At 44.5% G+C, this 25283-nt stretch overlaps 1 protein-coding gene across 1 annotated transcript in view; it reads right to left on the bottom strand.

Moving 5' to 3' along the window:
- The window catches only part of LOC308326159 (vertebrate ancient opsin-like), a gene marked incomplete at both ends in the record, with an annotated part of 78302 nt that extends 53678 nt beyond the window's left edge, over positions 1-24624 (bottom strand). Inside the window, 2 exons of the mRNA XM_080778966.1 lie at positions 8552-8880; positions 24210-24624. Coding sequence (XP_080635092.1) covers positions 8552-8880; positions 24210-24624 — 744 coding nt within the window. The remainder of the gene's footprint in view (positions 1-8551; positions 8881-24209) is intronic.
- Positions 24625-25283: the final 659 nt, after the last annotated feature.

Below are 25283 nucleotides of genomic sequence, written 5' to 3' on the forward strand. Positions count from 1 at the left end.
GTGTGTGTGTGTGTGTGTGTGTGTGTGTGTGTGTGTGTGTGTGTGTGTGTGTGTGTGTGTGTGTGTGTGCGTGCTGTTCCTAATATACTTATAAACATTAGTTAAGGTGCCCCCAAAAATATATTTAAACATCAGTGTGTTGTATTATGCATGCAGGATTAGGTGCAAAATGTCAGTGCGTGACGACCGTATAATCCACATAATGCAGAATTGACAGTCCATGAGGAAAAATGCCACAGAGAGTCGAGAGCCGACAAGAGAGATAAGTGTCTATAGAGTCTAGACAAACTTCAGTGTGCCCATTACTGCCCAAGGACAGAGCACTTTACTTGGATGAATAACCGGAAAGTGAAAGAACTAATATGATGATGTCTGAACCTATAGACCTTTGCGGGGTCACAAACACGATTCTCTTATTAGACATAGGCAATCGAGCTAGCTCTAACTATTTTTTTTAAACGAGACAATGGCACACGTGTTCTTCAAAAGTGAAGAGAGACTGCAAACTGTGGCCAGACAGAGGGCAGGACAAACAGCACAGGTCCAGGCTAGAGATGCATTTAAACGTGGGAAACCACAGTTCCCAACAAAGTCAAATTTAGGACCCATGAGATATAATTATGTTACAGCAAGTTTGCAAAATTAGCTCCAGACACACAGACAAATACATATTGTACTGTGCATCACCAGTTCAACATTCTATATTTATTTTGCCAAACCATAACCCTACAAAATACCAATACATTACTTTCTAAGGTTTATACTTTACATTTGTGATGCAGGATCGTCCACACTGCAACACAGACTATTCAAAAAAGCATGTTTTGGTATACTTCTCTGGCTATGAAAATACCACTTAAAGCCCTGTTTTATCCTTCCATTCTACAAGCTCACATTATTATTTCCAACATTTTTTGAATATTTTCTAAGCTTTTCCACCTACAGTATAATGGCATCCCCAAAACAGTTGAAAGTGGTTTTAATAACCCCACCTCAAATGGCCTCACTTCGGCTCATCTACAACCTTCACACAAAGACAAAGTCGTAAACAAGGGGGCCAGCGTGGAGCTGCGGCCCATCTGTCTGGATTAACATGTCCCCGGATGTCTGTCTGGGGACATGAGCAGGAGACGTAGAGGACAAAACACCTCGTGCCATTACAAGGAGGACTGGACATAACAAGGCAATGAGACTGCAACGCCAGCGAACGGAGACTACGCTCTGTCGATGTCCCAGACACATCTGTCTGAAGGGACATACACAGACAGACAGTGATGATGGAGACAAACCATGACGTGGACCCATACACCCTCTAGTCTCGGAGCAGTCGTTGGTGGTAAAAGGAAATTGATTCTGGTGTTCTGCCCGCGAGGGAGCATCGCTTTATTAGACTGGGTAGAATATGGCTGTGTCACATCCTCTCACTATTAATTGGACGAGCTCCACGGCTGCCTGATGGGAGACGTCTGCGCCGCCGTTTTTACACCCGGGAAGCCGTCGGAACAGCACGGAGCGGAGCGCCCCGGTGAGCGAGAGCAATCTGACTGTCTGTTAGAGAGAGAGAGGGATGGACGACAGACTCCACAGAGGGAGAGAGAGAGAGAGAAGTGGTGGAAGTTTTCAAATAATTGTAGTGGAGTAAAAGTGCAATATTTGCCTCTTATAGTGGAGAAGAAGTAAATGTACTGAAAATTGGAAAGTTGAGTAAATGTACTTTACACCACTGGAAGTAAGAGATGGAGGACGATGAGACAGGGCGGGGATCAAGCCCTGCAAGTATCACTAGACATCACATGGTGAATGTTCAGCGTACTGAGCTTGTAGATCTGCTATTTTCAGCCAACGGTACTGAGCATACTGTATACTGTATTAGATACTGTCTTGTCCTTCTTTGTGTGTGTGTGTGTGTGTGTGTGTGTGTGTGTGTGTGTGTGTGTGTGTGTGTGTGTGTGTGTGTGTGTGTGTGTGTGTGTGTGTGTGTGTGTGTGTGTGTGTGTGTGTGTGTGTGTGTGTGTGTGTATGCGCATGCACATTTCGGACACTGCAGGAGTGGTCGTTGTGTGAGACTTTGCATGCACCTTCCCAGTAGGCCAAGGAAGAACCTCCACCCCAAAATGTTCACTAAAACAGGCAACTTAGCGTTTTGTCCTGTAAACTATTGAACCTTGTAGGTCATACAAAAATATAATAATATAATAATAATAATAATAATTAAAAAAAAAAAAAATTGGATCATGACCTGCTGGCCAGGTATTGATAGTAGACCTATCAATATTATAATATTATATTATATTATATGTTTTCTCAAATATAATGAAAACATTACAAGTAAACATTGTGCTTTGGGTGTCCTGTTTCTGGTCTGCACTGTAGACTGCATGGACACGTCTGACTGTGACTTGTTGGTTACAATTGAAACAAATAAATTGTTTTGATGGTGAATGAAACAATTACTGCTTATCAATTCAATCCAACCTACTCTGTTTAAGTGCTGCAAAGGCTCTGACCAGATCACCCCTATCCAGATTCAATCGCAATCTGAGCAACATATGTCAAGGAGGTCTTGGGTCATTGTTGACCTCGAGTCTGAGAAGACAAGGTCAAAAGGATCAAACGCAAAAATTGGGGGATTATTTCCATCGTAGCCTGAAATAACCCTGTGCTTTTCTGGGCATAGAGGGGCGGATCAAACTAACACTGGAAACGGAGGCCGGCTCCCTATTGGTTCACCAACCTATGTGCCCGCCTCCCCTGCCTCCCCTCCCCGGTAGGGCACAGCAAAGAACACTGATGTCACCACATTTGGAGCGACGCCCCTCTGCTCTGTTATTGCTTAGCAAAATACAAGGTTCACTCCCACTCCTATATGCCACTTTTCCTGCCTCGTTCACCCAGGCTTGTTTTACTCCTTTAAAAACAAAACGTCCCCCAAGCTATTTCCATCGTGCTCCTTTGAGTGTAAATGTGTGTAACTTGAGCGCCAGCAGGTGTTGGGAAGAAACATCTTGATCAACTCGAGAAGCTCCTTTACCCCGACGCCACAGTCACAGCTATTGACAGACGGCTGCTCCACCCCTGAGCCACTGCCTCCCCTGACACGAGGCTATTTCTCTGTTATATACTGTACATTATCATGTTGACTTTCAGTGGCTAGAGATGTCTGCCCAGATTTCTGTGCAAGGTCACCCCAGTCAGTTTTTGTATGAAGTCTCAGACTAAAGCTGGCGCTTGGATTTTCTCATTCTCTCAGGGGGAAAGACCATGGCATTTCCCATTTCTTCTACGGTTTCATGCGCATCTGTCTGTGCTGATGCAATCCCTGTACTCCTGCAGGAATTTCAGCACCTCTCTCTCTGACCTCTCATTTCGGTGCAACGATGCCGACGCCAGAGCTCTGTTAAAGTCTGCTCTACAGTGTTTTATTTCGAACGGCACATTGTACCAGATGATGACCTCAAGGAGAAGTCTAAATCTCCATGACCTTACTTATTCCGCCAGGCTTTTTGCTGTGAAAGTCGTTTTGCTAACAGCGTTTCTCGGAAACATGATCTGCAAGTGCATCGAGAGGATCCGTGACTTTGGGGAATTGATAACCCAGCACTTTCACACTATCAATTCTACATTGTAGTGGTGGAGATGGGCTTGAGCACCACACATTGTATCACAAAATCTCCCAGCGATGCACAGATTTGCCTATAGTATCTCAAGATAGACTGTTGACTCACACAATGTTCAAATGCATGACGAACAGCTTCCTGAAAAAGAGTAGAGATCTGAGCACAAAAAAGGGCGTAAAATCTAGGTACTTTACAAAATGTTTTAAAAGCCAGAATGACAGCTTCCGTTTGTGGGGTCTTGCTAGTTCATTCTATATAGGCTTGTTGGATAATACATTTTCCATAGTCATGATTTCTAAAACTAAAATTAATAATGAATTGGTGCAAGGAATTCACCTGGATAGCAAAAAAAAAGCTAAAATAGGTCAACATAAGGCGGATTATGGTAGCGATGTAGCTTGTATATAATCTATTTTCGATACTTAATGTACCATAAAGTACAGTACTCTATAGGGTGAGAGTTCACCCGTTACTGGATCAAACTGCAGGGCAGGGAGTTTAACCAAACAATCTCCCATTGTGGGGATCATGCAGGTCATCTTTGTGGCCACGGAATGCTTGGTTGCACTCCACAAGAAGACAAATGACTGTATATCTATATGCGCCTTTTCATAACACTTTTCCACTGTGTGTGTGTGTGTGTGTGTGTGTGTGTGTGTGTGTGTGTGTGTGTGTGTGTGTGTGTGTGTGTGTGTGTGTGTGTGTGTGTGTGCGTGTGTGTTTTCAAGTGCATCTCCAGCTGGTGCCAGCTCTCCGTGTCGTTGGAGCACTGTGCTTTTGTCTGTTCATTATCTTGCAAAATGACTTTGTCACCCCCAGATTTTAAAGCCGCCTCTTGAGAGATTGTTTTCTCACTTCCCAAAAAACGGAATCCAATGACTGTGAGTATAGAGCCGCGGATTTCTTCTCCATTTCTCATCTAATCCTCACGAAAGAAACATCAGTGTCCTGTGGGAAGTACAACTCTAGTGGAAGGGCGAGCCCGTGTCACAAGATCGCAGCGCTGCTCATCGCTAAGTTGCTGTGGCCAAAGGTCGTTCTGTTTAAAGGGTGGGTTTAGCCACAGTGGAGTGTATGGCGACCGTGCCAGCTGAGCTTAAACAATTGAAGCGTACATGGGGCACAAGACAGGTCCAGGCAGGTCGTCAAAGCCTTAAGTAAGAAGTTGGGACCCTCAGGGGTTCCTGGGTCCCCCCCCCCCCCCCCGCCCCCCAAAAAAAGAAAATGTATATTGATATAGTTAAAGTATAGGAACCAGATGAACCCTTACAAAACTATAACTCAGAGACTAAATATTTTGATATTTAGTCCACTAAGACTAGATGAAGACTCAACTATTTCAGTTGACTAAAATAGGACAAAAACTAAATTGTCTGTTAATCAAAATACATCTAAATCAGAATTAGCTGTCAAAATTAACACTGGTTCACCAAGCCATGATGTAATGATGAGTTCATGTGCAGAACCTTCTGTAGCCAAACAGACCACTGTTGGCGGGGAAACTAAAACTGCCCACGGGGCCCCCTGGTGGCTGAGCGCCCATTGCACTGGAAACAGCTGAAACGTAGCTCTAATAGGGGGAGACAGATGTGCCCGGCCCACGCACGCACGCACGCACAGTCACACATGTATGCACCAACTCCCTAAGCTCATTCTTTATCAGCAGACATGATGCAAACAATTTCAGTGAGCGGTAATCCTGGAAAGATTGCTCAAGGACTAGCTCTTGCTCGTGCGTGTGTACTCGCGTGTGTGTGCACGTGCTTGCATGTGCATGCGCGTGGTGTTCCCCGGAGAGACTGCACATGCAGCCTTCCAGCCAGTCTCACCTCATAACTCCTTGGGTCTGTCAGGGATGGTGTGTTCAAACCAAACAACGTCTACCTCACACTGCCCTTCAGGGCCTTGGAACCCAACATAACATTAAACTAAACTCTCTGCGATGCAGGAACCTTCCATTGTCTGCTTGCTCACACAAAGAAAATAATAATAAAATAACCGCTAGGTCTGGCCGGACAACAATACTCCTTCTAAATAGTGTGTTAATGCAGCAGCAGTCACAGATAGCCAATAGCAGCCAATAGGCGTTTCGGGCCTATTGGCCTTCATCAGTAGCTACTTCATCAGTCCATGAAACCGACACGACACAGTGCTAGTGACCTATATAGTTTCCAAAAGTAATTAATTATGTATGCAAATTGCAAATCCCATCGTGAATGCAATACCAAACTATTAGGACACACAGGCTACAGCTTAAAACATTTCAGAAACTACAACCACGCAATATTTTCTTTTATGAGGCGCAATTAAATGTTAATTCCTCATTTAAACCTTTAAGCAATACATGCGTTTATAGAGAATGAAGTATGCTTCTCTTTGGTAGCAATAACCTGTCTCTGTCTCCTCCTCTACTTAACGGATTGATTACTTCCATTCCTTGAAATCTGAGCCTACAGATTTTGTGACCTGTGGCATCAAAATGCCTAGCAACCAAGGATTTTTCGTCAGGATTTTTCATATTACTTTTGTGTTCGGCGATTCAGATTTTTTACTCTCTCTTTGTTTTGCCAACACAATCCCGCAACTTCCGCTGATAGTCTTTTCAGCGTAGGTCTTGCCCAGGGTGGGCGATAAGAGGTATCTGCCCGACAGCAATGAGATACTGTATGGAACCCTAGAACGCCACAGTAGTGAATCAGGGGATGACTGTGTAGACACAGGGACAACAGCACCCAGGGTGGGGATGTGCTGCAGGTTTATACCGTTTATGAGCCATCACTGTTACAACAACTACTGTAGTAAAGGTTTAATGAGTCCACACGGGGCCGCTAGGTAGCACCACGGTGTCAGAGTGCTTTACTCCTCCGGCTGCAGCCTTGGTTTTTTAGAGATCATGATCCATGATGTCGCCATGGACAGGACGGCATAGTTTCAGGGTCGATATGCACTTAACGAGATTGATTCATATCAATGACGGTTCCCTTGTGACTTTAGTTTGCTTGACAGCGTGAATTAAGCAGCCAGACGAGGTGCACGCGGAAAGATGAATGAGGCAATCAGACGTCATTATGTCAAGGAGCGTGTACATCAACTCTGTGTACTCTGTGTACCAATGGAACCAAATGGACCCTTTACGAGTGTCTAAATGTGAGGGTTCCTTAAGGTTCTATTTGGTTCTACTGAGGATTTCACTGCGTTGAGCGTTGTGCGTTGACAATGTTTGTATTCTATATCGGACAGTAGAAGATTTCATGATTCTGTGAAGCTTTGTTAGATCTTTTATTGCATGTTTGTGCGTGCGTGCGTGCGTGCGTGCGTGCGTGCGTGCGAGTGTGCGTGCATGTGTGCGTGCGTGTGAGAGAGAGAGTGAGTGCACGTGTAAACAACAATGTGTAAAACACAACAGCCACTACTATTACAATAATGCTCCCGGTCACACCAGAATTGGCAGGAACAAACATGGCAGCAGGAGGAGTTAGTCAAGTCAATTTATTCATAGGGAACATTTAAAATATGCTGGACTGGAGGCTTTGTTTCAGAAAGCGCTGATCCAGAGAAGAAACAGGTGTTCGTGTTTTGGCAAGTAGTATCACCCTGCTGCCGCCAAAACGGAAAACAACACCCATTAAATATACTTTTAAATGATTGCGAGGAGAACCAAGATGCTCGGTATTCCCAACAGGAAACACATTCATTTTAATCCCCATGGTCATTAAAATGAATGAGGGGGCAAATGAGTGATTCCGCTGGTTTGACCAATCCAATGCAATCCAATCTAATCCAATCCAGGACTGTGTCCCTCAGCCTGGAGCCACTGACAGAATGCCCTCAGCTATATAGGAGTGGCAACCTGTCCTCCTCCACCGATAAATGTTGTCTGTAATCATCGTTTATAAATCATAATCAAATAATCATGAGTCTCATGAGGACATTAACGGGAGCCTCTGTCATTAAATCAAAAGCTCATTTGTATGACATGGAACATTTTCGTATTTGTCACTTTGACATAGAAATCAAGCGACATTGTTGAGCTATCATGACTGCCACTAACCCCCCCCAACCCAAACTTTATTTTCATCAGTGACTCAGTCTGTCTGTCACCTGTCGCTCATTATGCAACATTATCGCTCAATATACTTTGCTGCACATGATGTTGCACACCGAAATTTGCAGAGCTACAAGCTCCGAGCGTGCAACTAGGGTTGGGATACTTAACGATCCCCTCTTAATGATTCCTATATTTAATTATAATGACTGATAAACTTAAATTCAATCATACAGTATTATTATTGTAGTGGTTCTCTGAGGCTTCGTACACACCTACACAACAAATGTTTGGTCTGTGTGCGATGTCTGATTGCTGTTTGATTGCTGCTCCAATGCTTTTCCAATGGGAGTCACATGGTTTGACCAAACACCACCAGCAATCAGCAATCAAACACAATTGTCTGATCAAACCATGTGACTCCCATTGGAAAAGCATTGTGGTGGCCCAAAAAAACAAAAAAAATACCAAACATTGCTTGATTGGTGTTTGGTACGTGTGAATGAGGCCTGAGTGGTTCTCAGTGGGACTCTTTAGGAGAGTCCAAATGAAACTGTTCCAAATGCGATGGAACTGATTCGATTTCGGATCCAAAACCCTACGTGCAACAACCAAGCATAAATCAGGCATTTGCTACTATTTAGGATTCAAATTCAAAAACAGCAAAATGTACCACTAAAAAAGGCAATTTGGATATGGGAGAACCCCACAACTCCTCCACCAGTAGTGAATCAGAGGGTGTAGACACAGAGACAGGCATGATGCTGCCGTTTGCAGTTTATGAGCCATCACCATCACACCGACTATACCGTTGTTATGTAAACGTTTAACGGGTCCATATAACGTTATGTAAACGTTTAACGAGTCCATATATAATATATAACGTTACCTGCTTGATGGCCTGCAGCAGCTTCCCGTAGCACACCACGATGACGAGAAAGGGCACCAGCAGGCAGAAGACGAACAGGCACACGATGTAGGAGATGTTGTTGGCCGTCTTGGCGGTCCAGTCGACAGAGCAGGTGGTGCCGGGCCCCTCGTAGCCGTAGCGGCTCCAGCCCAGCAGCGGCGGTGTGGTCCAGAAGAGCGAGTAGGCCCAGGACATGGCGATGCCCAGCGACACCTTGCGGTAGTTGGACCCGTCCGCCTCCATGCAGCCCATCATGGTGCTGTAGCGCTCGAAGGACAGGGCGGCCAGGGAGATGAGGGACACGATGCCTGAGGGGGGCATTCAACCAGGCACGCACGCACACACAAATGTGTCAAATGTAAATGGGAAATACTCAAGTAAAGTAAAAAAACATCTAAATGGTCAACGTCAATCCGTCAACGGCATGGGACTGCCGGGGGGAGGATGACAGCTCCTTTCCACTGCTGTCAGTGCGTTCGGCAGCCGCGCTCCAGCCGCCGCAACTGCCGGTAGACTGCCGGTAACAGCCGCGGCACTGCCGGGGATTATGTCAATCCACTGCCGCTACATCTCGTGGCCGCCGCTTCACGCAGCAACTGCCGGTAAACTGCTGGTAACAGCCGCGGTGCTGCCGTGAGAATGGGTGGCAGCTGTCGGGGAAACTGGGGGGATTATGACACTCGACATGCAGCTCGCTTCCATGGCAGTGTTTGGTCCGACATGCGTTGCGTCGGTGTCGCACTGTGTCGGACTGATGCCGCCGAGAAACACTACCAATTGCCATGGGTGTTCCGCTGCCAGAAAATGCACACACTCTCTCTCTTCCACCACACACACACACACACACACACACACACACACACACACACACACACACAGGCACAGCAGACTACAGTGCGCAAGTGCAACATCACACCACTGAACTAATAACGCATTTAGCACCAGTTAGGTCATGCGTGTAGCGTGCAGTGTCAACCCCGTAATGAAAATGTCATACTTTATGGAGCCATCAGACAAAAGACAAATAGTCAGTAGTTGTCCAAATGTTTAGCCACCTTATCTTCAAAAGTAAATAGAATAAAATGAAAGCATGGCATTGATCGTCAAATATTTTCAGTTCCCCTGCGGCCAGCCCCTCAGCGGATGGCAGAAGCACATTGTAAATCATATCCAGTGCTATGCCTGCTTGACAGAGCCCATGAAATGTAGTAGGAGATAACAGAGACGCCCTCAAACGGCACAGAAGTGTCCTTCCCTATCATAACAACTCAATAAACACAAGCTTAAAACAGTGTGCACTCCCTCTCCCTCTCTATATCTACTTTATGGCTCTTTATTCTGCCCCTGTCTGCTTTCTCCTTCGCTGTCTCTCATTCTGTCATCCTATAGCTGTCCTTTGCTTGTTGCCGCGTTTGGAGTCCAAGTGCTATAGTGATCAGAGGTCCATACGGCATTGCAGAGTGGCTTCAGGTCAAGGATGGGTGATACGGACAAAATCAAATATCATTCTTGCATTTGTTTTAAGGTGGTTAATATTAGAAAAAGGCGTAGTTTTATTGAGGTTAAGTTTAGGAATACTGTTCTGCGGTCGCCGGATTTGATCCGGGGCGAGCGTGTATTGGGTTGAGCGTTCTTCCATGCATCTGAGGGATGTGCGTTCCCAATGGGTATCGTTCCTAAAAAGCTTATGCGTATAGTGTCTGTCAAAAACCGTCCAATTACAACTCATGCCACTACAGTACGTGCATGATGTCACAACATTTTGCCATAAAATCGTGAAAGGTGAAATATTTATAAAGATCGCTATATCCATTTGGTCAAATGAGACAGACACACCACCAGGACATGCATGCAAGCAGCAACTGCACACATACTTAAGTAACTATCGATTGCCAAAGAGTGCATGGACATTAGACTCTTATGTCTTGATCCTTTTAACCCTATACATGTGTTGTTTTTTAAGCCAATTACAAAATGAATTTGAAGCTTATATGAAGGTAATGGGCCCAGGGGTGCCTGGGGCCTCAGGCAGTTTAGTGCACAGACCATATGCTCCTTTAGAATTTGACTACGGTCTTGTCTCCCACATGACTCTCTGCATGCCCTTGGTTTCATGGCTTTCTTCACTGACCTATCTGAAATAAGGCATAAAAATGCCAAAAATAGAAAAAAAAAAAAGAAAAGGATTGCTGAGGCACTGTGGCCAAAAACGCTCTGTGCGCAGAACAGAGAGAGAGAGAGAGAGAGAGAGAGAAGAGAGAGAGAAGAGAGAGAGAGAGGGGCGGCAGGGGGAGGGGTGAAGGAAGGAAGGGAGGGAAGTAGGAGAGAAGGAGGATAGGGTGGTAGATGAGGAGGGAGGGGTAAAGGTGATCCTGAAGAACAAGACACACACACACACACACACACACACACACACACACACAGTCACCTTACAACAGCCACCCGTGGCCATGTTTCTCTGATCTGCCCACTACCGTTACTCAACACATCACAGGCGGTGAAATGAAACCCTTTCACAGCAACAACACACCTTTTGTTTCTGTGCTTCAGGATTGATGAATCTCCACCATTATTTTTGATTCTAGAGTAAAGAAGTACAGGTACAATAAACGTACGCATGGACCACCTGTAATTATGCCATGGACCACTAAAGGTCTGTGGACCACTGGTTGAGAAACGGAGGTCTGCATTATTATAATTGCTCCCCTCCCCCTCCTCTCCTCCTCTTGTTGATTCCTGAGCTGTCATCAACTCTAATGTCATTTTGATCTTTAACGATTAGTGCTGTCGGCATTAATTGATTTTCTTTGGGGTATTAGGTATAATACCTGAGGGGAATTAAATTATAATGACTATAGTATGAAATAATGATTACGGGAAGGTATACCTCTGACACACATTGGTGCTAATAGTTTTGAAGGGATCACGTTGGCATCCTCCTGACCCTTTTTATTTTCTGCTACAATTCAATCATGATTGCTTCATGTCAGATGCCTTTGATGCCTTTGCGCCGCTGTTTGAGAAAGTCTATATGAGGCCAAGACTCTATCTCAATAGAAAGAACATTCAGCATAACAAACAAAAAAATCTCCAGTCGCCAACCAGTAATTTAAAACACTCATATTGCGTATAGCTCATTCGAGAGCTTTTTTGGCTTGACCTCGTCGTATCGCTGCTTGCAGCTATATTTGTTTTCTAATTTGTCCTGCAGGGGTTCACCTTAAACCCTGGATGAGTGTCTTATCAGCATTCCTCATTGACAGTGAGCAGCTAAAGGTTTCCTTAAGCTTCCTTTTACTTTTCAGAGTGAGTGTTGCAAATCCAATTGCTGCATAATATGAAGCCGCGAGTTTGAAAAATCTAATCAAAATGCAATTCCCGGAAAGGTACATGGCGTCTTTCCGCTGTGAGTGGCATCAGTGAATGTGAAATCTAATACATTGTCTCCATCACTGAACAGACTGCCGACCAGTTGATCCCCCAGAGGGATCAGCTGGTCCCCCAGAGGGATCAGCTGGTCTCCCAGAGGGAACAACTGGTCCCCCAGAGGGAACAACTGGTCCCCCAGAGGGAACAGCTGGTCCCCCAGAGGGAACAACTGGTCCCCCAGAGGGAACAACTGGTCCCCCAGAGGGAACAACTGGTCCCCCAGAGGGATCAGCTGGTCTCCCAGAGGGATCAGCTGCTCTCCCAGAGGGATCAGCTGGTCCCCCAGAGGGATCAGCTGGTCTCCCAGAGGGAACAACTGGTCTCCCAGAGGGATCAGCTGGTCTCCCAGAGGGAACAACTGGTCCCCCAGAGGGATCAGCTGGTCTCCCAGAGGGATCAGCTGGTCTCCCAGAGGGATCAGCTGGTCTCCCAGAGGGATCAGCTGGTCTCCCAGGGGGAACAACTGGTCTCCCAGAGGGATCAGCTGGTCTCCCAGGGGGAACAACTGGTCTCCCAGGGGGATCAGCTGGTCTCCCAGAGGGATCAGCTGGTCTCCCAGGGGGAACAACTGGTCTCCCAGAGGGATCAAGGTCAGTAGCTAAATCTAATATCCTAAAAAAAAACGTCTCATGATCTGATAACATTTGAAATGAAATGACGCAATCTCTCTCTCTCTCCCCCCTCTCCCCCCTCTCTCTTGTTCTCTCTCCCCCTCACTCTAGCTCTCTCACTCTCTTCTCCCCCCTCACTCTAGCCCCCCCCCCCCCCCCCCTCTGTATTTTAGGAAGTGTCTGATCATTCTATGGAGGTATAATTAATTCCATTGAGATCCCACCACGGCCCCCACCCTCCCCATCAAAAAAATCTGCCACTGCAAATTCGTTTAATATTTCTGTAAAGATCACTTCCACAGAGGCTGCCGCGACACACAGCTTTGATATAAGAGACAGACCAAAAGATACCATACACATATGTTTGGGAAACATCAAGGGAGCGGAGCGGCCGGGCCTTGCCCACCGTGAGCAAGGCCAACGTATTGATCCAGCTAAAGTGTTTGAAGCCAGATATCCATCATCCATAATGGATGTTTTGGTTACTGCGCCTCAAACAGACCTTTGATTCACTATTTATTTTGTGGGCTCATTAGCTACCCACTCACCTCAACCTCTGTGGTCAGAGCAGCATTGTTCTGGTTCCTTTGTCCCCGCTGACACATCCTCTGACCTTCCTGCAGGAATCAGCATCATCGCTGCAGGTGTGTGTGTGTGTGTGTGTGTGTGTGTGTGTGTGTGTGTGTGTGTGTGTGTGTGTGTGTGTGTGTGTGTGTGTGTGTGTGTGTGTGTGTGTGTGTGTGTGTGTGTGTGTGTGTGTGCAGGTCTCTGCATTTATGTATGTGTTTCCATGCCGCTGAGCATAATGTGGTATAACCTGAGGCCCATTCTAATGTCGTCTAAATCTATCTGAAAAACATATGTTGGCTATATCAGTGATTCAATTATATGTTTGGCCGCCGACCCCCATCTCACAATATTTTGTTCCACTGACCCCCAGAAGCAAAGAATAGAGTTCAAAATGTTTGCTGAAAATAAATATCTATATTATATTCAAATCTGCACTTAATGTTCACGATTTTGGATAGCAGATGTACAATCTTGAGTTTGTAGATCTGCTATTTTTTAAAACAATAAAGTATAAAATGACACAGATGCTTGGTCGATCTTAATGGGTTAAGGCTACACGACTGATCGAACATAATAAGAAGTGGTGATTCTTTGCCATTTCAAATGATGTACTGTAACTGAGAAACTCATTGAACCTACAGTATCCTCGTCATAAGGGCTTAATAAGCAGCACATTGTCCATATCCATCAGCCTCAATACAATCACAGAGCCATTATATACGGTGGTTCTGCACACGTAATGCTTTAAAAGTATGACACTCATGCATGAGCACAATGAGCCACTAAGACATTGAGACAATTATAAAAAGTAAAAACATATTTGAACACAAAAAAAATCATTGCTAGGCCATGATTACAATATTACACTATGTGATCTACAAACACACCTATATTAGTGTGTGCGTGCGTCCGTGCGTGCGTGCGTGTGTGTGCATTTATTTTTGCACGTATCAGACAGACACACACACACACACACACACACACACACACACACACACACACACACACACACACACACACACTCAAGTCTAGTACAGTGTGTTTGTGTGTAGCCTACTGTACACGTTGTGTGGAAAAGCATTGCCATGAAGTGCAAGTGTGCGTGTGTGTGCGTGTGTGTGTGTGTGTGTGTGTGTGTGTGTTTGCAGTCTAACTTCAGTAGACAGAGTGGTCCAAGGTTAATCCACTGGGTGATGTGCACATAGTCCACCCTGAGCAGGAGGCGGAGAGACAATACACTATACTTATTATGCGAGAGCATGCGGAGCACGCACGCACACGCACTACAAGGACAAAGCGCTAGAATGTTTTTTTTTCGTGTTTTTTGTTGTGATGCAGAGAATAGACCGCAGAGAGGTGGCAGCACAGGTGAACCACAGCCCCGTGCAAGGGTGATAATAACAAAGCATGCTGTAGCCTATAAAAGAAAACATACAATGCACTGTATTATTGTGTGTATGTGCATGCGTGCGTGTGTGTGTGCACTGTGCAGGCGTGAATGTAACACCTTGCAGGATTTGAACCTGAGTGTAAACGTAACTAAACATCTACCATTCATGCAAGACGTGTGTATTCATGCAAGACGTGTGGAGCGTCCCAGAAATCCCTTCTCAGGACTTGTTGAAGGCAGCCACATCTAACCTCAAAGTAAAGTAACTTCAATAATCCCACTTGGGGCAATTAGTTTCCAGCAGCTTGCAAGCAAGTTACAACAACAACATACATACAAACAAACAAACAAACAAACACCCATGTACTAATACTAATTCACGCAGAAGATGTTGAATACAATTATCTTAAACATTCTCAATGGCAGCACAACAATCTCTCTCCTTAGTTATCTCATTCTAGTCTCTACTATAGGCTCTCTCTCTCTCTCTCTTTAGCGCCTCCCTATGTTTGCCTGCCTCACTCCGTCTACCTCCAGGGTTTTTAGCTCGTCTTATCAGAGGGTTTTCCACTAAATTGGCTCCTTGTGGAACGACAGTGTGAATCTGCGTGATGCTATATAGCGGATAGCTTCAGACCTGTTTAATCTGCAGTCTATACTGTATGTTGTAAAGACATATTGGCAGCCGTGGTGCATGCAGGAAAGTAACTCATAGCTTATTTATTCACCCGCTGTGTAGGCTACCGTATACTTAAAGAGATACTTTCACACCAGAAATAACTTTTTTCTATATTGATTATTTGCGACCGTAGGTCGGAGTTTACTATAAAAACCTGCATTTCCCATCAGTCATGTCACGCATCGTGTCACGCCTCTTGTCACGCCTCGTGTCATGCCTCCATATATGGTGCACACCTCGTGACATCACGTCTTGTGACACTCAAGACATGCTCCATATATGGCCAGTACAGAATTCATTACATATGTTGATCTCACCTATATATAGGGTATACTAAATACCACTGCTGTATAATGTTTGACAGATGCAAGCTCATCAGCAGAGTGAAACTTGATTTATAGATCGTCCCAGAGATTGTCAAAGTAACACTTCACATGGCCAGCAGGAATGCAGTGATCAAAGACACAATCAACCCCGTCCAACCTGCTGTCCCTATTTTAGGCATTCCGAACAAACTTACATCTTGTAGATCAGTTACATTCACCGCACGACACTGTCATATGGCAAGGTATAAAATATAGGGCTTAAGATCATAAATCATCATTTAATGCCTTTTTGAAGCTGGTAGTTTCTTGTACTCTGCATATGTCCAATATTACTGAACATCTCGGTAACACTTTCTCTAATGACGACAGCATAGGTCGAAACGTTAGTCTTTTCTTGTACTAGCATCTAACCAGTAAGACGCCTGAAGGCGAGGACGCGTGCACGCATCCGCCTTAATATTGACGACATCAGGGATCTCCATGCCTTATGACGATGTCACGTGATGTCATGTGCTCCATCCCTGATGATGTCACGTGATGTCATGTGCTCATTCCTGACGATGTCACGTGATGTCATGTGCTCCATCCCTGATGATGTCACGTGATGTCATGTGCTCATCCCTGACGATGTCACGTGACGTCATGTGCTCCATCCCTGATGATGTCACGTGATGTCATGTGCTCATCCCTGACGATGTCACGTGACATCATGTGCTCCATCCCTGATGATGTCACGTGATGTCAAGTGCTCATCCCTGACGATGTCACGTGACGTCATGTGCTCCATCCCTGATGATGTCACGTGATGTCATGTGCCAACCAACACGACCAACCAACACACTGACAGGAAATGCACGATTCCATAGTTAACTGTGACCTTCGGTTGCAATAAAAAGGCTCAACATGTCCAGTGTCCTCTCCTCCTTCTTGTTCCTGTGATGCACCGGACCAGCCGTTCCAGGCTTGAAGTGTGTTGGTAGACTCCCTTTGTTCTTGTTCGAAAACACTTCAACAGTAACTCAGGGGAGCCCTGGATCGGCCACTCTACCTCCTGAGTAGGCATGCCACGGTATGAGATTTTACAGTACGGTACGGTGCCGGTATTGATAATCTACTATACCTCGGTATTCCACGGTATTTATAAAAAATAAATAAAAAAAAGACCCCCCCCCCACCTATGTCTAGACTACTACCCCCACCTCCTTATAAGCCCTTCTTTGTTCCCCAACCTGCAGGCCTACATATCTTATTTTTTTATTTTTACCTTTTATGATAATTTGAATTTTGTTATTTGTCATGATTATGAATTGATTGAAAGTCCTTGCTGTCTTGTTTCCATTCGATCCTGGGCCAGGGACGAATGGAACAAGACAGCAAGGACTTTTTTCAGTGATCCCTTTGTATTTGTACCCTATACTGATTACATTTCTGCCAATAAAGTATTCAATCAATAAATCAATAGATATTCCCCACTGTATTTCACTGTACTATGGCTCCCCCTAATGACCGTTTTAATGGCGTACCCTGTACGCTGTAGCAGCTGGTAGTGCAATCTGCGCATGCTCACACAACTGTCACTGTGTGCCTCCGTGTTTGTTGACACTATAGTTCACTCTTATAGTACATATGGAAATATGGAATATACAATTGGATCTGGGTGTCTTTCAGCAACACTAACTCAAAGGTAGGAAGCAACTGTTCAATCTACTGCAGCTGTGTGGTGAAAATAAATGTTTTGCCTTAGTTTCTTTGCATATGCGCAGCATGCGCCGCCCACCGACGCTATATGCTCGGAAATCTCACGGTATCAACACCGTGGCTGTTCCTGTTGCGGTATTACCGAAATTCGGTAAACCTCTTTACTGTGTGTAAATGTGTAGACAATTATTTTGTTTGTTTTCTTTGATTCATCTCTTTTCCACCTTGCCCGCCCCCCACCCCTTCTTCTTCTTCTTCTTCTTCACTTTCTATGTTCTTGTAAACCTAAAACCTGTGATGTGACAACAAAGCTCGTGAGCCACGATAAATGCAGCCTTAGTGAAGAGAGAATGGAGAAAAGAGAAAACAAGCGCTCCCCCGTAAACCCGTAACTATATGTTCTCTGTGGACATACTTGTTGTATAAACAAATCCATGGAGGATCAAATGTATGCATAATTCATAGACACGGAATACTAAATGAGGGGAAAGAAAGCGGCAGTCTACCCAACAATCAAACAAAATAAACAGCTGAAGGTTATGTGGTCTTATAGTGCTGTCCACCAGCATTGACCATTATTTACCCTGCCAACTGCAACCTTTTTGTTCTTACTGTACATTATAGACAATTGCTGGTTCTCAAAGTGGGGTAGGGGACCCCAAGGGGTGGTTCCAAGGGGTCCCCAGCAAAATATGCTATAGAGCATCACAATTATTTCAACCTCTATCCATTTATACGTTGTTTGACTTGAAAAAGGTGGAAAACCGCTATCATAATATAGGCTACTTGGGGGTGGACCCCTCATGTGGTGTAACAGTGAAATATCCACCATGTAACTACTTTATGATCAAAGCTGGTTTGTTTGAGGGTCTTTGAAATGATCTATGCTGCCCTAACCTCACGTCACCAGACTTTGCCTGGTCTGTGTTCAAACATCGCCTGTGTGATCCGGTCTAGGCGTGGACTAGACCAAATGGTAACATCAATTTTTTTTCCCCGGATGAGGTAACCTCGGAGGAAAGCCTGGTCTGTGTTACAGATTGCTATGTGAATCGGTCTGGAGCTGATGATATCGATACGTCATTATTTTGTAGTCATCATGCAGGAACTATCATCTGGAACTTCCATTCCCTCAAACCGGAAGAATAACAATAAAAGCTCTCGTAGCCTGCAGCTTTTATTGAGAAAAATCGGTATGAGGGAAAGCGAAGTGCCAGATTGATGGTTCCTGCCTGATGACCACAAAACAATGACTACAACATGACGTAGCGATATCATCTGCTCCCTATCGGGTCATAAACCCGAAAAGGAATGCTGCCCAGGCTACGGATGCGATAGTTTTTTTTCTTTTCTTTTCGGTGTTGCTTTGTTTTCGTCCCCCCTGTTTGTTTTTAGTCTCGCCAGTCGTTACGAATTGGAATAAAAGATGGATATACCAAACAAATTATTCCAAGAAACTTTTGGATTCATACGTCAAGGCTTTTATTCTGTAGGGTGGGCACTAAAATTATGATGCCCTTGATAACAGATAATTATTTTGGGTAATACTGATTCTGGTTTGGTTGTTCCGGCCTGATGACTACAAACCAGTAACTACAACATGACGTAAAAGTTATCATCCGCTCCCAACCGGATCATGAATGCCTCCCAGGCTAATGCTGTCCACTTACAGTGTCTCTGTCTCTCTGACAATGAGCCTTTATTCGTCAATAATGGTCTATGTGTCAGCCAGGGTCTAATCCCAGTGGTTTAATTGTTTAAATGTAAATGGAGAAACAATTAGGCAGGATGCCCTCGATGGATGACGGGACACTGTCCAAAATGCTATTGATTTATTAAGGTGGGAAAATCAATACCTTAATCCTTAAAGGGACACTTCACCCTTTTTGCAAAAAAATATATGTTAATGACGTTTAGAAGCTTTAGATCACTTTCCTGGGGGTATTTATGTGTGTAATATGTGGTTTTAGATATTTTAGATTGTAGCAGTGAGCCTGTTGTCTCTGATGTCATGGACACTGGTCTCACTACCTTCCTGGACTACAATTCCTATAATTCTTTGGTGCACTGCTCCTCCTTGTGGATAGGGGGGAGAGCTGTCTTACTGAGACAACATGTAGTCCAGGAAGGTAGTGAGACCAGTGTCCATGACATCAGAGACAACAGGCTCACTGCTACAATCTAAAATATCTAAAACCACATATTACACACATAAAGACCCCCAGGAAAGTGTTCTAAAGCTCCTAAACGTCATTAACATATATATTTTTGCAAAAAGGGTGAAGTGTCCCTTTAACAAGGATTGAAGCTATCTGCTGGAGTTTGCAAAGGATGGGATAGCGCGGCTGTGGAGGTAGAGCAAGTCGTCCAATGATCCCTGGGTCAGCAGTTTGAATACCGGCGAATGTCGAAGAGTCCTTGAGCAAGACATTGAACCCTACATTGCCTCAAATGAGTTGGTTGGTGTGAGCTTGCCACCATTGGTGTGTGAATGTGGGAAGTGAGGACGCTGGCGTCGACTGTTCGTCGCTTCACCTCCCAATGTATGAAAGAATTAACCATTGTAACGCTTTGAGCACTTGGAAAAGCTCTATAAAAATGTGATTCATTATTATTGTGTTCTGTTTTGTAGTGCCGATCAGAAGCAAACCTGTTTCACCCTTTAAAGCTATTTTAGGAGGTTTAAAATGTTGGTTCAAAATCCCCATGCCATGCTTGCTAAATGTTCACTACACACCTGTTACATTGTCACATCTTAATAGTGAGCCATGGGAGAGAGGCTTGGGTTGTGAAATGTTTTTTATTGTGCGCTGGCTTGGCTACCTGCTGCTCTGTGTAAAATACAGATATTAAAACGTCTGACCTGGAGCCGCTGCTGGGCACCAATATACATCCAGACAAATTATACAGCGGGTGAGAAGGGGGCCTTTTATGCAAGCTTTATGGGTCCTTGCATGCATGCTGGGTTTATGAGGATTATCAAAGAAAGCCTTAGCTGTTAAGCGCTGATGTGCAGACACTGCATGCAGAGAGACGAGTGTGGAGGATCGCAGTGGTGGAAAATAACTAAATACTTTTACTTAAGTGCATTTTTGAGGTATTTGTATTGTACTTGAGTATTTCCAATTTCCAATACTTTTACTTCTACTCCACTACATCTCGGATCCAAATATTGTACAATTTACAATTTACAAATGACAATTCATTTGCATTTAGCAGACGCTCTTAATCCAGAGCGATTTACAGTACAGTGAGCAAGAACAAAAACATGGTAATACATCAAATTCATAAAAATAATCATCATGAATCATATTTGTAAGCTAATAACCTAACAGTGGAATATATATATACTGTAATGAAACATTTACTTGTACTTTTACTGCAAGTTACTAGTTACTTTGTAGATTTTGATTATTATTACAACAATTTAAACATACATTAAGAAATTAAGCCATTTGAAAATAGCTAATCTACAAGATCACAATGCTGCGATTGCGATGCACCGTATTGTGCATGAGCTTGTAGATCTGTTATTTTCAAAAGATCAGATTTTTTATACATTTGAAAACGTGAAATGAGACATTCTGCAGAATGAGTATATACTTTTACTTTTGGTACTTTAAGTCAATTTGTTGACAATACTTTTGCACTTTTACGCAAGTAATACATTTTTCATTCCAGACTTTTACTTGTAAGAGAGTATTTCTACATTGCAGTATTGATACTTTTACTTAAGTAAAACAAGCAAGTACTTTTTCCACCACTGGAGGATTGAACGGAGCCCTATGACATCGCCATGCCCTTTAGAAAAATGGTACCTTTAAAACAGTGGTTCTCAAAGTGGGGTCTGGGGACCCCCAGGGGTCCTCCCAGAAAAATGATAGTTGGAACCAAATGGATTATGGGACTGTAACTCTGAAAGTGTACAAGTGTACATTTGTACACTCTCAGAATTTAATTAACATTGATTTTACAATATAAATTGAGGTCCCAGAGACATGCTGTTAAATGGGTGTCTGTATAGCTTAATGCATGTCAAACTGGGGGTCCTTGAAATGAAAACGGTTGAGAATCACTGCTAGAGCCCTACAAATGGGGGTCCGCAGGCTGATAAATGTCGATTTGGGGGTCCTTGACATGAAAAGGTTTGAGAACCAATGCTTTAAAAAGCCTGTCTAACAACCTCAGTAGCAGCGTCTGAAACGACCTACCCAGACAGCAGACCTATGCTGTTTAATATACATATATATATGTCACCCAGACGGTGTGGAAATTATTAGCGGGATTGGAGAGCTAGAGAGAGAGAGAGAGAGAGAGAGAGAGAGAATGTTCATCAACATTCCCAACAAGTCTTCATCTTTGATCAGGCACTGTCAGAATCACAAGCCTTTACATGTCCTCCGAAATAAACAACTTAATTCTGCCGGCAACATCATGTCATAATCTCTTGAGTTGGGTATGTTCACGCACGCAGCCACACACACGCACGCATGCACGCACACACACTTTCACACACACACACTTGCACTGCACACACTGACTGCACGGCAATGCTTCTGCACACAACTTCCACAGTGCACGTGCACCCCCTCCTGAGAAGCACACGCACTATTTTTTTACTCTTTTGACCAGCAACAGACAGACAGAGAGACAGACAGAGAGACAGACAGAGACAGACACAGACAGACAGACAGACACAGACAGACACAGACAGACAGACAGACAGAACCACAGTCCCAATGTAACCCCCAGAGTCTAATTGACTGTGTGAATGTATAAGTGCATTCTCAGTATCATTGAACATGAGTGTGTGCCTCCGTACCGTGCATCATGCGTCAGCACTTCACTCCTATACACAAAGGTATACACACAAGCGTCCTCTCATTAAATATTCCCCAGGGATCTACAACAACCGCACGCACGCATGCACGCATGCATGCACACACCTATAGGGTCCCACACACAATAATACCTAACTGATCGACTATGAATTTCATACTGACTACATGTGTACAGTGGTGGAAAGTAACTAAGTATTTACTCAAGTTATTTACTCAAGTACTGTACTTAAGTGCAATTTTGAGGTCTTTCACTTTGATTTACTGCTCATTTACTGCTTTTTTAGCTTTTTGCTGCTGTTTTTGACACTGGGGCGGGGGCATTCGAGCATGCAGGGCTAAATATGTATTTTCTTTTACACAATTTTATAGCAATTTATTTTTTTATTATTTAGTATACTATAGTCCTACTAGACCCCAATAAATGACATCTGGCCACAAAAGATCACAGGATCTACTGAATGTGAAGGTAGATACTGGGGGGAAGGCACACTGTGTGTCATAGGCTCAATATGTCAGTAGTTTGACACATTCAGTATAGATCCCGTGATTGTTTGTGGCCTGGGGTCTAGTAGGACTATAGTAAATAATATAAAAATAAATCGCTATAACATTTTGTAAGAAGAAAAATACATTTATTAGCCCCATGCAGCATGCTCGAATGCCCCCGCCCCCCTGTCAACACTCATCTTTTACTTTCTCTAATAACAACCTAAAACTTTCTCTAATAACAACATAAAACATGAACCTTGGTTGGAGAAAAAAAAGTTGTCCTTAAAGTAAAAAACAAATGTCACTATATGTCAGTACTTTTACCACCACTGATGGATCTTTATACTGCATGTATTCTTCCCTCAGCATACTGTATATGCCATACAGGCTCACTCAGTGCAGTGACAGCACAGCATGACTCAAAACCATGCTAATGAGCTATTAACAACTCTCTAATATCGATGCACTCTCTCCCGAACCACTAAAACCACCACCCACTGGGTCTTACATCGGAGTTAATTATAGGCTGTAACATTTGGACCCACGGTCAAGAAAAATCTGCAATTTAAATTAATCGAACCGACCCGCATGCAGCCTCCAATGCCCTCCATACATCTTTTTGGTGCAATTTGTATGGAAATGCGCACGTGTCTGGCTGGTCTGCGGCTTTGGAAGCAGGACTTATACTTGGAAGTGATTTCACAGCCCATCATGATGAAGCCGAGAGAGAGACAGTCTGACACAACGACTTTGAGACAATTAACGAGAAATTCCGCACATTCACCTTAACTTAGCAGGCTTAATGTCTTTGATCTCAAAAGATGCGTCGCCGATGACAACGTATGTGTACAATGTATCATTTTCCCAGTCAGTTCATGTGGTCCCCGACCCGAATTCATATTATTAAAATATAGCCTATAAGCTGGGCTGCTGCACTATGGAGATAGCCTACTATATGAGCGCTGTTTAGTGTTTGATTGTGTGTCACACCATTCTGAATTATACATTTACATACAGTAGCCTACCAAGAAAGATAAATAGTGATGGGAAAAAATATATATGAAAAGCTATGAAAAAATAAAACTGCGATAAATAAGTATAGGCGACTTACCTGCACGCACACGATGGTAACAGAGACAATAGCCATACATCTATATCAGGCATCGTGTCAATTAGGCTACAGACATGTGGAGAGTGGAGACACTCGCACACCTGAGTCTTTAAAGTGCTCCTAATAAAAGAACAACGTGCAAGGCGTTTTCAGATTCCAAATTTGCCTACAGGCTACTGCATGGTTTGGGTAAATGTGCCATTATGAATATTGCTTTGAAATCAAAGTTTAATGCCAAGACGTGATGCCCGATTGCCATCTATACATGATGAAAAAAAATACATTATGTGTTCCTGAATTCTCAATGTCGTTAATAGAAAACTATATATGATTGATTAAACGCAGTGCGCTGGCAACACTCCATAATAACACCATGCAGCCCATCGATCCCTTTCCCCCCGAACGCATCTGAAACGAAATGGCCAAAATGTCGATAAACACAGAATGATCTCCGTAAACTATCCTAAATACACGCCAAATAATTTCCACTCACCAAACAGGGAATTGACGAAACCGTACCACACGCAGCCCGCGTCTCCTATGAGCCATCTCCCCTGCGTGCTGGCCGCGAAGCTGAACGGAGTCCCCAGGACGCACACGAGCAGGTCGCTGACGGAAATGTTAATCAGCAGCATGTTGATGGGCGAGCGCAGCGTCTTGTAGCGGCAGAACAGCACCAGCACCAGCAGGTTGTTGAGCAGACCGAACGTGCCGATGAAGCCCAGGCACGCGGCCACGACAAGGTGGCCGCCGGGGGTGAGGCTCGCTCGGTCCGAGCCGTCCCCGCCCGGCTCCAGCTGCCCGCCCGGCGTCTCCTCGGTGCCCACGGCGCACAGCACGGCGCTATTGGCCCCTGCTGCTGCTGCCGGCAGCGCGCAGTCGCCCAGACTCACGTTGGGCGCGATCATCGCAATCCCGCGGCGGGTGTGCCCCTCGCTCGCACTGAACGAGAGCTTAATAATATGACATTGGCATTTTTGTTTGTTTGTTTGGTTTGTTTGTTTGTTTGTTTGGTGCTGATATATCGTTTGTAAAGCAAAAGTCCGATGTAGCTATATGTCTATATAGGCTACTTGTTGCTTAATGAATGGTGTGAAAGTTAAAAGTGAGACAGGAATGGAAAGGAAGCCACCCACGGCTAGCTCTGCGGTAGGATTGGAACTTTAGTCCCGACTAGGTTTAGGATTAGGTTAGGATCAGGTTCAGGTGGTTCAGGGCGATGGAATGGAAATCAGGCGAAAAAAGTTTGGAGAGGCTGCGCTCCACCCTGTGGTAGTTAGAATTCCACACACACACACACACACACACACACACACACACACACACACGCACGCACGCATGCACGCACACGCGCGCGCACACACACACACACACACACACACACACACACACACACACACACACACACACACAATCCTATCTCATGGAGCCCCCCTCACTCTAATTCTGACCCCCACCCCCCTCTTTCTCTCTCTCTCTCTCTCTCTCTCTCTCTCTCTCTCTCTCTCTCTCTCTCTCTCTCTCTCTCTCCTCTCTCTCTGACGGCTGACGGCTGGAGCCCGGGAGC

This window comes from Protomyctophum bolini (assembly GCF_963924005.1).
Source record: "Protomyctophum bolini genome assembly, chromosome: 12".
Taxonomy (NCBI): Eukaryota; Metazoa; Chordata; class Actinopteri; order Myctophiformes; family Myctophidae; genus Protomyctophum; species Protomyctophum bolini.